Genomic DNA, 16,330 nt, shown 5'->3' on the forward strand with positions numbered 1-16,330 from the left:
AGGAGATAAAGGACAACCTTGTCTAACTCCCCTTTGCAATTGAAAACCATCAGATATCTTATTATTAATATTTAGTCTTGCAATTGGGAAGCTATACAAGGTTTTTACCATTTGTATAAATCCAGAACCTATACCAAACCATTCTAAAGCCTGATACATAAAATTCCATTCTACCCTATCAAATGCTTTTTCAGCATCTAATGAAACTGTAAAAGTCGGTTCATCTATTTTTTTTGATAAGTTTAGCATGTGAAATAATAGTCTAGAGTTATTGGAGGAATGTCTTTTAGCAACGAAACCCGTTTGATGCATATCTATAATATGTGGGAGAGCTTTTGCTAATCTTAAAGCCAAAATTTTCGCCAAAAGTTTATTATCAACATTTATCAAAGATATAGGCCTGTAGTTTGAAACCAAAGTAGGATCTTTATTTGGCTTAGGCAAAACAATTATTATTGATTCAGCCATAGTACCTTTTACATTACCTTTTATAAGTTGTGTCTGATATAATTTTAATAAATGTGGGGAAAGGATATTTTGAAATGTTTTATAAAATTCTACTGTGTAACCATCACCACCTGGAGCGGATCCAACTCTAAGAGATCTCAATGCTGTTTCTAATTCTTTTAGTGATATAGGTTCTTCTAAACTTCGTTTTATATGATCAGGAATTTTAGGTCCATTAATTAAATCTAAAAAATTTTTCCCATCTTTTTGTTTCTCCAAATAAGGTTCGGAAGAATAAAGGTCCTTATAAAATTTTAAAAATTGTTTTAATATTATATTTGTTTGATTTGTTATTATACCATTATCATCTTTTATTCCGTTAATATTAGTTCTCCTTTTTTTTGCCTTAAGATAATTTGCTAATAATTTCCCCGCCTTATTAGAATTTCCATAATACACTGTTTGCTTGGAAAACAAATCCTTTCTTATCATTTTTGAAGTTAATTCATTATATTTACCTTTTGTTTTCAAAAGAGCTTGTAAAATTTCATATTCCCATTTTCTTACCAATTTAGCTTCTAATATTTTTATTTCTTTTTCTAATTCTATATATTGTTTTTTAATTTGTTTCCTAATAAAAGCTGAATATGATATAATATTACCCCTCATAGTTGCTTTAAATGCATCCCATACATTCTCTATAGATGTATCTTCCACTAAATTTATTTGAAAGAAATCGTTAATTTGTGTTTTAAAATTTTCCAAAAATTTGTCATCCACAAGCAATGCATTATCAAATCTCCAAAGAGGTCTATTATTTTCTAATTGGTCTAATTGTAATTCTATCCATACTCCCGCGTGATCTGAAATAATAATAGGATCAATGGAGGCTTTATTCACCTGTTGCACTTTATTTGTTGAAACAAAAATATAATCTATTCTTGAAAATGATTTATGAACCTGTGAACAAAATGAATATTCCTGATCATTAAAATGAAGAATACGCCATATATCTTTCAAATCACATGACTGAACCAAATTATCTAGACCTAAAGATTTAATATTTTTACCTGGTTTTTTATCCAATAATGGATCCATTACAGCATTAAAATCTCCAGCCACCACTAAATTAGAGGCAGCCAGTGGTAATAACATATTCTGTAGCTTTTTGAAAAATTCTGATTGATTCGAATTAGGGGCATATATATTGAATAACGTCAGGGTATCATTTCCCATACCTATATCAACTTGTATCCATCTTCCATGTGGATCTAAACTTTTTATCTTTATCTTGGCCATACATTTTTTATTTATAAGAATTGCAACCCCTGCTTTTTTACCCACTGCTGGAGCAAAAAAACATTCCTTTATCCATCCACCTGATAATTTCTGTGATTCCTTCATATTAAGATGGGTCTCTTGCAGACAGTAAATATCCGCATTTTGCTTTTTTAAAAATGTTAATACTTTTTTTCTTTTAATTACATGATTCAGGCCATTGACATTAATAGAATATATTTTAAAAGACATTATACTTTTTAATACTTTTCATTATATTTTTCTTCCCCTCTTCTTCTATATTTAAAATCCAAAAAAATTTTTCCTTCACGACACACATATTTACCCCTAATGTATATAATCCCTTATTTATTTTACCCTTAATAATACTAATCTACATCTTCTAGAAGGAAAGCTACCCACTGGTCTGGAGGGACTCAAGGAAAGAAAATTAGCAAGTAAGATCTAATTTCTGTATATACTGTAGATTAAATAAAGTCTGTCTCCCAAAATCTGTAAGTCTCTTTGAACCACAGAGGTGCTATTTACTTGGTCATTTCCTAGATGGATATTACTGTATTTTTCACTCCATAAGACGCACCTGACCATAAGACGCACCCTAGATTTAGAGGAAGAAAACAAGAAAAAAAAACATTTTGAACCAAATTCTCCCTGCCAGGATCTGTACCCAACCCCATACTCCTTGTCAGGCTCTGCACCCTGTCTCTCCTCCCTGCCCGGCTCTGTCCCCCCTTTGGTGGTCTAGTGGTAGGCTGGGACAGGGCAAAGGGCAGGCAGGCCTAGTGGCAGGCAGGCAGGCCTAGTGGCAGGCAGGCAGGCCTAGTGGCCGGCAGGCTGGCCTAGTGACAGGCAGGCTGGCCTAGTGGCAGGCAGTCCTAGTGGCCTGGTGACACAGGCAGGCAGACCCCCATATCCCCCACGTATCCCCCAGTACCTTAAATCATCCCCCCATACTCCCTACATACCTCCCCCAGTGCCTTTTTTACCACCCCCGTATCTTTAAAAATCCTTCCCTCCCTAAATGGCTGTCTTGGTATTTTAACAATAAACGCATTCACAAGGTCATGTTGTAGCTTTTCCATACCTTCCACATGACCTTGTGAATGTGTTTATTGTTGAAAAACTATTAGTGGGAAGTTCACTATTTCTGAGTTACTGATACTAAGTGTCTTGGTATTTTAAACATCCCCCCACCCCACCCCCTGGTACTTTTAAAAATCCCTCCCTCCCTAGGCAGCTGTTTTGGTATTTTAAACATCCCCCCACCTCCAGAACCTTTTAAAATCCCTTCCTCTATCGCTAGTTGTCTCCTCTTATTTCCCAGCCAGAGGCGCGGAGGTCAGGAGCAAAGCTTTCCACGCTCCCGCTTGGGCCCGCGCTGCTTTTTGAATTCTCGCAGGACTCAGAACTGATCGCAGCCATTCAGAAAGCAGCACGGGCCCAAGCGGGAGTGCGGAAAACTTCACTCCTGACCTCTGCGCCGCTGGCTGGGAAATAAGAGGAGACAGCTAGCGAAGGAAGGATCACGCTGGACCACCAGGTTATTTGTACCAAGGTACCATGGCAGGCAGGGGGTGGGCGGGGGGGGGAGGTTGGGTTTTAAAAAGTTGTGGCAGCGGTAGACGTGCAGTGGGTGGGGTGTTTTACAAAGGTGTAGCGGGCGGGCGGCGGCACAGCAGGCGGAGTGTTTTAAAATGGTGTAGCGGAGGGAGGGGTGTTTTTTAATTGGTATGGGGGAGTAATGTTTTGTACTTTCGCTACATAAGACGCACCGAGATTCCCACCCACTTTTGGGTGGGAAAAAGTGTGTCTTATGGAGCGAAAAATACGGTAATTTTAGGATCCTTATTTTCTTCTTGGATTCCACTAACAATTTGGTTTGTGTTGCTGCTAGCTGAGGATCTAGAAAAAAAAACATTTAATCTTTCTCTACCCCTGGAACTGTTGATTCCTCTAATAATGTAGTCTCCTAGCAGTAGCAATTTTCTGTTTTGAGCTCTTGAAACTTCCTGAGGAAATTAGGGCACATTGGGTGTCATTCTTTTTCACTATTGTTACTTCAGATTCTATTTTTAAAGCAGTCATTTTATTTAAATTAAAGGATTGCAGTAGAGTAGAAAAATGATAGAATCCCCGTAAAATATAAAGTAGAAGAGTGATTGATACAAGCTGTAAAATGGTCGTGATCTGTGTTCTTCATGCTCTCCTCATGTGTTTTATTCCTATTTACAGGCTTCATGAATGTTCACTCTGATTTCTCATTCAATATTTCACTTGATCCCCACACTATATTATTCTCTCCACCATAATGCCTTGCAGGACAGAAGTGGTTCATCAAAACTTTTGTTATATTTTGTGTTTTAGTAAGTGGACCAGGAAACACGATACAAACATCAAACAAGGAAAGAACACCAACTACTGGAGTAAAATCTCAAGAGGTAGGTGTGCTTATTACATTGAACATAAGAATTGCCGCTGCTGGGTCAGACCAGTGGTCCATCGTGCCCAGCAGTCCGCTAACGTGGTGGCCCTTAGGTCAAAGACCAGTACCCTAACTGAGACTAGCCTAACTGCGTACGTTCTGGTTCAGCAGGAACTTGTCTAATTTTGTCTTGAATCCCTGGTGGGTGTTTCCCCTATAACAGCCTCCGGAAGAGTGTTCCAGTTTTCTACCACTCTCTGGGTGAAGAAGAACTTCCTTACGTTTGTACGGAATCTATCCCCTTTTAACTTTAGAGAGTGCCCTCTCGTTCTCTCTACCTTGGAGAGGGTGAACAGCCTGTCTTTATCTACTAAGTCTATTCCCTTCATTATCTTGAATGTTTCGATCATATCCTATCTCTGTCTCCTCTTTTTAAGGGAGAAAAGGCCCAGTTTCTCTAATCTCTCACTGTACGGCAACTTCTCCAGCCTCTTAATTATTTTAGTTACTCTTCTCTGGACCCTTTTGAGTAGTACTGTGTCCTTCTTCATGTATGGCGACCAGTGCTGGATGCAGTATTCCAGGTGAGGGCATACCATGGCCCAGTACAGCGGCATAATAACTTTCTCTGATCTATTCGTGATCCCCTTCTTAATCATTCCTAGCATTCTGTTCGCCCTTTTTGCTGCCGCCACACATTACACGAACGGCTTCATTGACTTGTCGACCAGTATTCCCAAGTCTCTTTCCTGAGGGGTCTCTCTAAGTACTGCACCGGACATCCTGTATTCGTGTATAAAATTTTTGTTACCGACATGCATCACCTTACACTTATCCACGTTAAACCTCATTTGCCATGTTGCAGGTCTTTGCAATCCTCCTGCGTCTTCACTACTTTGAATAACTTTGTATCGTCTGCAAATTTAATCACCTCACTCGTACTAATTTCCAGGTCATTTATAAATATGTTGAAGAGCACGGATCCAAGCACCGAATCCTGCGGCATTCCACTCGTGACACTTTTCCAGTCCGAGTATTGTCCATTTACCCCATTCTCTGTTTCCTATCCACCAGCCAGTTTTTAAGCCATTTCACCCTCAGTTCCATGGCTCACAATTTTTCAAAGTAGTCGTTCATGCAGAACCTTGTCGAACGCCTTCTAAAAATCCAGATATACGATGTTGACCAGGTCACCCTTGTATATCTGCCTATTTACTCCCTCGAAGAAGTGCAGCAAGTTCGTCAAGCAAGATCTTCCTTTGCTGAAGCCGTGCTACGGCTGGTCCTCATAAGATTGTGTCCGTCAAGGTGATCAATGATGTGGTCCTTTATCAGCACCTCTATCATCTTTCCTGGTACCGAGGTCAGATTCACCGGTCTGTAGTTTCCTGGATCTCCCCTTGAACCTTTCTTGAAGATCAGCGTAACATTTGCCACTTTCCAGTCTTCCGGAATCCTTTCTGATTTGATTGACAGATTGGCTATTAATTGAAGCAGTTAAGCTATAGCCCCTTTCAGTTCCTTAATTACCCTTGGATGGATGCCATCCGGTCCCAGGAATTTATCGTTTTTAAGCCTATCAATCTGTCTGCGTACCTCTTCAGTTTCCCGTCTTTGTTTCCTGCGTATAGCCTGTCGGCTTCCGGTATGTTGTGTATATCCTCTTCGGTAAATACAGATGCAAAAAAATGTGTTCAGTTTGTCGGCGATGGCTTTGTCCTCCTTTAGCACTCCCTATATTCCGTGGTCATCCAATGGCCCCACCGCTTCCTTCGCGGGTCGTTTCACCTTAATATAGCAAAAGAACAGCTTGAAATTTTTTGCCTCTTTGGCTATTTTTTCTTCGTAGTCTCTTTTGGCCCCTCTTACCGTCTTATGGCACCTGCTTTGATGATGATTGTGCTTTTTCCAGTTTTCGTCCATTTTTGACCTTTTCCATTCCTTAAACAAAGTTTTCTTGCCTCTGATCGCTTCCTTCACAGTGAGCCACGCTGGTTCCTTGTTCTTTTTCCTCTTGGTTTCCTTGTTGATACGCAGTATATTTAGATTTTGCGCCTCGGTGACTCTGTCCTTAAAAAGGGACCATGCTTGCTCTAGCGTTTTTACAGTGCTTTTCCTCTTCTTAATCTTCTTCCCCACCATAAGTCTCATTCCTTCGTAATTCCCTTTTCGGAAGTTCAGTGCCATGGCTGTCGTTCTGGATCGATGTTTTGCCCCTGTGTCCAGGTTGAAACGGATCATATTGTGATCACTGCTTTCCACTTCTACTTCTACACCTTGCGCCGGTCCTCATAGTCCATTTAGAATTAAGTCCATAGTTGCATTTCCTCTCATATGTTATTTGCCAAGTTGTTCCAGGAAGCAATCGCCTACGGCATCCAGGAACTTGGTCTCCCTACTGCAGTCGGAGGTGCCTAGGTTCCAGTCTATCCCCGGATAATTGAAGTCACCCGTGATAGCTGTGTTGCCTCCCTTGCAGTCATTTCTCCATCAGTTTCTTCGGACTGCCCTGGGGGTCGGTAGTAGATGCCGATCTTTGTTTCTGTTCCATTTGTTCCTGGAATTTTGACCCATAGAGACTCTACCTTATTTTCATTTCTGGCCTGTTTTCTCCGGTAGACTCAATTCCCTCTTTGACGTATAGGACAATGGTAGCACAGAAAATGTAGGTATTTTAGTTGGTAGTCTGTAAAATTCTACTTTTAATTATTGGCTAATTTATAAAAACATAATAGGGTGCAAAGATTTTGAAAGCTCCTCCTCGACCTATTTTTATAAGCATAAGCTGAAAGTAAATAAATTGGCAGGACTGTGTTCTGTTCCTTAAAATGTGATGCACACATCACCAATACAGGTAAAATAAAAGCAAAACTCACAGCTGAAGAAGTAAAGGAAGGAGAATATTGGGAACAGCATCTTTCCTTGAAAGATATGCAGACAACTTTCCAAAACAGTTTAAATATATGTGGAATGATAAAAAAGGAAAATATAAAACTAACATAAAGATTATACAAGTAAAGAAACAAGTACATTGATATTTTTTATTTAGATAAGTTTTAAGTCCGGAGGCCTATTTACTAAGCCAGAGTTTTAAGTCCAGAGGCCTTAAATCTAAGTCAAAGTAAAACACCACATTTCTATACTGATTTACTGATTCCCACAGAATTTACTAAACTGCTGTACCTTGGTACCATTATTTAGTAAAGCCTGTGCATTGCTGTGGCTGTAAAAAATCTTGCATTCCTAGGTATGGCATAGCATGAATAGCCCCCATCCTGGTCTGACCATAAACCCTGGTGATTTGTAAAGCTATGTCCTTACTTTTTTTTTTCCCAGCCATCCATCTGTTAATAATGTAAAAATAGTAACCTGCGTCTAGCCTTCAAACCCCACTCTTTTCAAAACTGTCATACCCGTTCTAGTGAAATAGACACATCATTCTTGAACACGTGGGTTGTGTACCTGATTGCGAGACCTGGTGTAGAAAGCCTCATTTACATTTTTCTGCTCCTCATTCCATCACTCTGGGCTGTCCTCCAATTCCTCGATTTTACTCATTAAATGCAGGATAGTAGGACCCCTCTGTTCTGCTCCTGTTTATTTTTCTTTATTTTCAGGGTTTTTATCCAGTCATGAGGTTTTTTGGTGCTGCTGAGGATTCCAATTTCGGAACAGCTCTGGCTGCAAGAGAACACAGACTCTGAGGGGCAGTAGTCTATAGCAAGAGGTAGCCTGCTTTGGCAGGGTATCTGCTTGGCCAACCTGCACTACCAGTTTAGGAGCTCAGGGATCATTCCCTCGGGAGCAAGGCTCACTCCAGGTTTTGTCTGCAGAGAGCTTGAGTATAGGCTGAGTAGCCCTATGACTTTTTTTCACCAGAATTGGGTACTGACTGCGTTTCTTACCCTGACTGTATGTGCGAGTTCCGGTGGGGGTCTGATATCTCAGTCCGGCTGTTAGGACTGAGGAGCAGTGTGAAGAAATAGGCTGGTTTTTCGCAGTTCTTTGGTTGCAATTTCAGCACCAGCAGCTTCCAGGAACAGCATGGCACAGTGAGTACAGGCTATTACAGCCTATGAGAGAAACTGGGGCGGGGGGGGGGGGGCGGTTTTCTCTAAAAGTTAATTTTTACAGTTTCTGGGTCTAGGGGTAGGGTACCCCACCTCTAAAATCCTGTTCCCAGAATTTTTTGACTCCTTGTTTAGCTCCCACGGGCTGTTTTTGGTGCTAAAATCGCTGCTGCGGTGGCCATCTTGGATCTCCCCATTTATATTTGGGGGGTTTTCAAAAATGTCAAGGAAAATGACTTTAAAATATGCAATGTCACCTCAGTAACTATAGAAAAATATACAAATACTAGTCTTTAAGCCCGTTACATTAACAGGTGCTAGAATAGATGTGTCTGTCTGTCTGTGTTTCTTTCTCTCTCTCTCCTTGGCCACTGTCTGTGTCCTTCTATCTTCCCCCCCTCCCTAAGCAAAACTGTCTGCTCCCAGCACACCCCTTCACCCAAAGCAGCCCCCTTTCCCTCTCTCTGACTGTCTATCCGTGGCCCCCTTCTGTATTCACCCCAGAGCAAAGCTGTCTGTCCCCAGCACACTTCCCCCCCTAAAGCAGCCCCCTTTCCCTCTCACTGTCTCTCCATGACCCCTTCTGTCTTCCCTTAGTGCCCCCAGTGCCGCCTTCCATGTCCTTAATGTCCCATTCAATGTCCTTAGTGCCCTCAGTGCCTTCTTCCTATATCCTTAGTGCCCCCAGTGCCTCCTTCCCGTGTCCTTAGTGCCCCCAGTGCCTCCTTCCAATACCCCCCTCAATGCCTTTTAGACTTTGTTCCACCCACACTCTCCCCCCGAAGCCAGCCTGCCTGCCTCCCATCCCCCTGTCCAGTAGAACCTTTAATTTCTACCCCCCCATTCTCCCATACAGTAGAATTCGCCATTTGCAGCATGTTTCTATCTACCCCCCGCCCCCCCACGCCACTACCGCTGCCATGCAGTCGACCCCACTGACCCTCCCATCGTGAGACGAACACAAACCTCCGGCCTGCAGCAGCTCCACAGCACTCTACACTTTCCTCGGCAGTGAAAATCAAGACAGTAGAAGGCTGGAAGCAGAATGTTTACAGTGCTGTGGAGCTGCTGCAGGCCGGAGGTTTGTGTTCATCTAGCGGTGGGAGGGTTGGATGGTAGGCTCAACCCGTTGGGCCGAATGGTAGCCGTGTAGACACCTCCTTGGGCAGCAAGGTTCGGACACGCACCGCCACGCGTTTTCGTCGACCCGGGGCTTCAGCGCCATCAACGGAGGGAAAGAGGCGCAAGACGCGAGCCGCTTCATCTTGTTTCTTCGGCAGCCGCCCCCCTCCCCCGGAGCGACTCCGACCTCTACCGGGCCCTGCAGTAGCTCACACTCGCACATCCGTGCTCTCCCAGCAGGGAATTTTGAAGGTTGCGGCGCGAGGTGGAGAGCAGGGAGGCTGTGGTGACGTAAAACGCGCGCATGCGCACTCATGTTTCCGCGACGGATCAGGGAACACGACTTTTGAGTGCGCATGCGCGGCCTAGCATTTTATTATATTAGATAGTGCAAAATATAGACAGCAGATATAAATTCTCAAAACTGACACATTTTGATCACTAAATTGAAAATAAAATCATTTTTCCTACCTTTGCTGTCTGGTGATTTCATGAGTCTCTGGTTGCATTTCCTTCTGACTGTGTATCCTTTCTTTCATTTCTTTCTTTCTGCACTCAGGCCCAACAATTGTCCCTTTCTATTCCCTCCCTCCTTCCTTCCTATGTCCATAGTGCCCCCAGTGCCTCTTTCCTATGTCCATAATGCCCCCCAATGCCTCTGTCCTGTGTCCTTAGTGCCCTCAGTGCCTCTGTCCTGTGTCCTTAGTGCCCAGGGTGCCTCCTTCCCATGTCCTTAGTGCCCTCAGTGCCTCTGTCCTGTGTCCTTAGTGCCCAGAGTGCCTCCTTTCCATGTCCTTAGTGCCCTCAGTGCCTCTGTTTTGTGTCCTTAGTGCCCCAGTGCCTCCTTCCCATGTCCTTAGTGCCCTCAGTGCCTGTATCCTTAGTGCCCCCAGTGCCTCCTTCCCATGTCCATAGTGCCCTCAGTGCCTCCTTCCCATGTCCATAGTGCCCCCAGTGCCTCCTTCCTATGTCTTACCTTGCCTTTGTCCCACCCCCTTCCCCGAAGCCAGCCTACCTGCCTATCTCGATGCCATGGCTCGCAATTATAAGAACATAAGAACTGCCGCTACTGGGTCAGCCCAGCAGTCTGCTCACGCGGCAGCCCTCTGGTCAAAGATCAGCACCCTGACTAAGACTATCCCTATCAGCGTACGTCCTTGTTCAGCAAGAACTTGTCTAACTTTGTCTTGAATCCATGGAGGGTGTTTTCCCCTATGACAGATTCCGGAAGAGCGTTCCAGTTTTCCACCACTGTCTGGGTGAAGAAGAACTTCCTTACGTTTGTACGGAATCTATCCCCTTCCAACTTTAGAGAGTGCCCTTTCGTTCTCCCCACCTTGGAAAGGGTGAACAACCTGTCTTTATCTACTAAGTCTATTCCCTTCAGTACCTTGAATGTTTCAATCATGTCCCCTATCAATCTCCTCTGTTCGAGGGAGAAGAGGCCCATTTTCTCTAATCTTTCACTGTACGGCAGCTCCTTCAACCCCTTAACCATATTAGTCGCTCTTCTCTGGACCCTTTCGAGTAGTACCATGTCCTTCTTCATGTATGGCGACCAGTGCTGGAAGCAGTACTCCATTGTCCGGTACAACGGCATGATAACCCTCTCTGATCTGTTCGTGATCCCTTTCTTTATTATTCCTAGCATTCTGTTTGCCCTTTTCACCGCCGTTGCACATTGCGTGGATGGCTTCATCGACTTGTCGATCAGAACTCCTAAGTCCCTTTCCTGGGAGGTCCCTCCAAGTATCGCTCTGGACATCCTGTATTCGTGCATGAGATTTTTGTTACCAACATGCATTACTTTACACTTGTCCACATTGAACCTCATCTGTCATGTTGATGCCCATTCCTCGAGCCTGATTATGTCACGTTACAGATCTTCACAATCCGCCTACGTCTTCACTACTCTGAATAACTTAGTATCGTCTGCAAATTTAATCACCTCGCTTGTTGAACCTATGCCAGATCATTTATAAAGATGTTGAAGAGCACGGGTCCAAGCACCGAGCCCTGCGACACCCCACTGGTGACGCTTTTCTAGTCCAAGTAATGTCCATTTACCCCCACTCTCTGTTTCCTATGTTCCAGCTAGTTTTTAATTCACATGAGTATTTCATCCTCCTTCCCTCCAGTGCCTGATTCAAATCCTCCCCCCCCTGAGGATTAACCCCCCCCCCCCCCGTCTGTGTACCACCAGTGCCTGCCTCCTTGCCGCGTTGATTCAAATCCCGGCCCGCCGCCGCTACTTCCTTCTTCCCGACGTCAATTTTGATGTCGAGAGGAAATTCCGGGCCAGATTTATTCTGAATGCCTACTATTAAATCTCTGTCCACTTCTGTCTGTGAAGGAGGGCTGTATATCACACCAATGTAAATATATTCACCATTCCTTCTTTCCAAATTTATCCACAGTACCTCTTCCTTGCCCTGCAGATCCTGCAATTGTGTAGCTTTAATATGATCTTTAATATATAACACTACTCCCCCCCCTCCTTTTCTTCCTATCCTATCTTTCCTGAACAGATTATAGCCCAGTATAACTACATCCCAGTCATGGTTCTCTATGAACCACTTCTCCTTGATCGCCACTATATCCAACTCATCTTCTTCCATCAAAGGCTTCTAGATATAGAATCTTCTTTCCCATACTTCGAGCATTAGTATATACTACTTCTGTATTGCTTAGTAGACTGGTATAGTCCTTATGAATGGATAATATGCCTCACTGCTATCAGCAGGTGGAGACTGAGATCAAACTTGTATATCAGTATAGGATCCCCTCTTGCTACTCCAGTTTTCCTCAGTCTCCGGTAGCAGATGGTAAGGCTTTTCAGCTCCCCTCTTAGCACTGTTGGAACTTTGTTTGTGGACTCCTGGTTCCCCTTTTTGTGCTGGATAGAGCTTGGGCAGGTTCTGTTTGGGGATCTGTCCGACCTTGGGGGTGTTAAACCCGGTGGGTCTTGTGCTGGGTCCCTCCCCCCCACCTTCCTCCACCTCCCCATATTTTTGTAGAGGGCCTCAGCAGACGGCCTGGCCATCTGGTTGGTCAGCCCTCCAGCTTTGAGAGCCGTGGAGTCTGTTCTAAGTAAAAAGAAATAACAAATAATCCAGAGTTGTGCCAGTCTAAAGGGCGCATTTCCCTTTAAAATTGCTTTTATTCTGTGTTTTTCTCAACTAATCGGCACTTTCTTTACAGTTAGGGCAGTTTTCAGCACAATGAGCTCTTTTAAAGGGAAAAAGTGCTCCAGGTGCAAAGTACTCGTGGCCGGCCTGTGCAAGCATTGTGCAGACCGGAACGGTGGGGAAGCCTCATTGGCAGTGGATGCCAGTGGCCAGGGCACCCCGCTGCATGTGCCTTGTGGTTCGGCTTCGGATCGTGGGGAAGCCAGAGCTTCCCCTGGTGCCCACGCGGGGGGTTCCCCAGCTGCCGACAGTCAGGGAGAAAAGGATTCCCTTACCGCCGGTTCGGCTGAGGATTCAGTTTTCACATCGGTCAGTTCCTCGGCCTCAGCGTCGGGAAAGTCCCAGGCTTTTCAGACACGACGGGCCGCAGGAGCTCCAATTTTGGAGGTTTCAGGTCCAATTTCAGCGGGAACCTCATTCTTTTCAGTTACCTCAGGTGACCTTCTCCCTGTTTTGGAAATACAGAGGCAAGGTATGTCAGGGTCCCCTGCTGGGGCAGGGAGTCCCTTGGGGCATCCGGGGGTCTTTCCCGCTGAATTTATGTTAGCACATTGTAAATCTTATGTGTTGGCAGCAGGAGGTTCCGTGTCCTCTCGGGGGAGGGGGAGGGTTACCTTTGACGTCTTCCCCGATGCAGCCCCACACAGCGATGGTTTTGCCCCTCTCTACTCCTCTCTCATCCAAACACCTGATGGTCTCTTGGGATGAGGATTTTTTTCCCAGAGGAGCACAAGGTGAATGATGAGGTCCTGGACCCTCAGGGAGATTTTCAGAATCCTCTTGGGGGTCATTTTTCAGCGGGAAGAACTCTATGAGTTAATCCTTCAGGTCTCCTCGGTTTTGCACTTTGAGGACCCTGTGTTAGAGCCCCCACATACGGTGGACCCCCTTGCTTAAAGGGATTTGCTCTGCTTCCCACTCTTTTCCTATGCATTAGGATATTCGAGATATCATGCTTGCACAGTTGCAGGTGTCGGAAGCCCCTTTTCGCTTTGCGCGCTCCATGGCCTGCCTGTATCCCATTCCAGAAGGAGATAGGGATAATCTGAAGTCGCCTGTAGTGGATGCGGTGGTCTCGGCCATCTCTAAGTGGCATACCGTGCCTGTTGATGTGACAGCTCTGTCGTTCCAGGTGGCTATGTGTGGCGGGCTGGTGGCTCGGGCGTGTTTTCGTTGGGCCCAGCATGTACTTGATAATAAATCTGAGAATTGGGGCTTGCTAAGGCAAGAAGTTGCAAAAAATTGAATTGGATGTTTCTTATCTCTCTGATGCCATGTATGACCTCTTGTGAACTTCTGCCAAGTCTCTGGCCTTAGGAGTGGCAGCACGTTGTATCTTGTGGCTTAGCGCTTGGTCGGCTGATTCGGCATCGAAAGCTAAGTTGACAAAGTTTCCTTTTAAAGAATCTTTCTTGTTTGGTGAGGACCTGGAGAAGTTGATTTAGACACTCACTGATTCTAAAGTGCCTCATTTACCTGAGAATAGACCTAGGCCGCTGGCTCGAGGTGGCGCTGCTCGTGGGTGTGATTTCCGCCGTTTCTACTCCGGTCAAGGGCCTGCTTCGTTTCAGTCCTGGGCTCTCAAGAAGCAGGTTCTTCCAGTGCATGCAGTCCTTTCGTGGGGCCCGCTGGGGTGCAGGTAGCGCCCCCCCCAGGTCCCCTGCCACCCGTCCTACACAATGACTCCTTGCCGGCACCCGTCTTGGTTCCAAGGACGCCCAGTTAAGAGACTTTTATCCACAGTAGGCAGACATCACATCCGATCAGTGGTTCTGGAAGTGATCTGGGATGGCTATGCTCTGGAGTTCGCCCGGTCCTTGCCCGACCGTTTTTTCATTTCTCCCTCACAGATGGCATAGAAGCAGCAGGCCCTTCGCCAGACCCTTCAAAGATTGTTGTATCTTCATGCGGTGGTTCCAGTTCCCCCGCTGGAGTGGGGCACAGGTTGGTATTCAATTTACTTTGTGGTGCCAAAGAAAGAAGGGACCTTTCAACCCATCCTGGATTTGAAGGGGGTCAACTGGGATCTTCTCGTGCCTTCATTCCGCATGGAAACTCTGCAGTCTGTGATTCTGGCAGTTCAGCCGAGGAAGTTTCTGACCTCTCTAGATCTGACCGAGGCCTACTTATACATTCCTATTCAAACCTCCCATCATAGCTTCCTGTGCTTTGCGATCTTGGGGCAACACTATCAGTTCTGTGCACTTCCTTTCGGCCTAGCCACGGCTCCACGGACGTTCACCAAAGTGATGGTGGTAATCGCAGCGGCGTTGCGCAAAGAGGGCATTCTTGTTAATCCTTATCTGGACGACTGGTTGATTCGAGCCAAGTCATTCCCGGAGAGCACTCGGGTCACGGCTCAGGTGGTGGAGTTTCTGCAGTCGCTGGGAGGGTAGTCAACCTTGCAAAGAGCCGGTTGTCTCCATCTCAGTGTCTGGAATATCTTGGGGTCCTGTCGACACCTCCTTGGTGAAGATCATCCTTCTGGAGGCCCGGCTAAGCAAATTGCGATCTCAAAATCGCCTGCTTAGGGTGTCCCAGTTTCCCGGGCGCAGGATTTCCTCCAAGTCTTGGGGTTGATGGCGGCCTCCCTCGATGTAGTGAGGTGGTCGTAGGCCCACATGTGTCCTCTTCAGTATGCTCTTCTTCGGAGGTGGTGGCCTCAGAGGCACTGTCTTGATCACTCTGTTCCACTTCCGGGCTTAGCTCAGGGCAGTCTACGCTGGTGGCTTCAGACCCCTCATCTTGTACAAGGGGTGAGTCTGGATCAGCCGCAGTGGACGGTGCTGCTTATGGATGACAGTTTTCTCAGTTGGTGGGCTTAGGAACTTACCTTGATAATCTTATTTTTATTAAATAAGCACATCATTCTTAAAGCCCGCTCTGTTAGATGTTTCATTAGCCTGCTTACTGTCTTAGACATATCAGTACTACTGGATATCTTGTTTCTTTCTTCTGTCCTGCAAGGTCAAGGACAGGGGAGTCCAATTCTTCTTTGAAGAGACCATGGAGTATCATTTCAGAACTCCAATACTGTTAGTGCAGGTTGCACCCAGGTAGGTGGCTTGTCCATTCCACCTTGTTATGTTATACAGAATTTTTGTTTATTTTGTGTTAAATGTTGTAATATATGTCAAATTAGGATAAATCCAATGCAAATCATAACCTGTTAACTATATATTATATATGTTTAACCTGTAACCCGTTCTGAGCTCTTTGGGTAAAACAGGATAAAAAATGAGTTAAATAAATAAATAATGAGCAGAACAGACCTGTTTCTCAGGGAGAGTCCATGTACCCCTCCCTGTTATGCTTTTTCTCTAGGGCTGACCATCTTCTTTGATATGAACTGAGGAATTGCAGGACAGCCCAGAGTGATGGGAGGTGGAACAGGAAAATATAAATGAGGCTCTGTATACCGGATCTTGTGATCAGAGGTACACAACACGTGTTTTAAGAATGATGTGCCTATTTACTAGAAAAAAGGCTATTCGGAAGTGTGGTACAGTGGTTAAAGCTACAGCCCCGGCACCCCTAGACTGTGGGTTCAAACCCATGCTGCTCCTTGTGACTCTGGGCAGGTCACTTAATCTCCCCATTGCCCCAGGTGCATTAGATAGATTGTGAGTCCACTGGGTCAGACAGTGAAAAATGCTTGAGTACCCGCAGTTCCCTTGGGAGAATAGTATAGAAAATTGAATGAATTATGAAGGTAATAATAATAACAGCTTATATACCGCAATACCGTGAAGTTCTATGCGGTTTACAAAAGATTAAGCAAA

The 16,330-nt window shown here is 45.0% G+C and overlaps 1 protein-coding gene across 5 annotated transcripts in view; it reads left to right on the top strand.

Annotated features, from left to right (window-relative positions):
• BOD1L1 (biorientation of chromosomes in cell division 1 like 1) overlaps positions 1-16,330 on the top strand; it is a 425,195-nt gene that overhangs the window by 268,092 nt on the left and 140,773 nt on the right. For 4 of the 5 annotated variants that reach the window (XM_033949017.1, XM_033949024.1, XM_033948998.1 and 1 more), the window contains 2 exons: positions 2,133-2,183; positions 4,111-4,184. In XM_033949017.1, the coding sequence (XP_033804908.1) occupies positions 2,133-2,183; positions 4,111-4,184 (125 nt within the window). The remainder of the gene's footprint in view (positions 1-2,132; positions 2,184-4,110; positions 4,185-16,330) is intronic. The other variant, XM_033949008.1, reaches the window with a different exon arrangement.

The sequence above is a fragment of the Geotrypetes seraphini genome, chromosome 1 (assembly GCF_902459505.1).
Source record: "Geotrypetes seraphini chromosome 1, aGeoSer1.1, whole genome shotgun sequence".
Taxonomy (NCBI): Eukaryota; Metazoa; Chordata; class Amphibia; order Gymnophiona; family Dermophiidae; genus Geotrypetes; species Geotrypetes seraphini.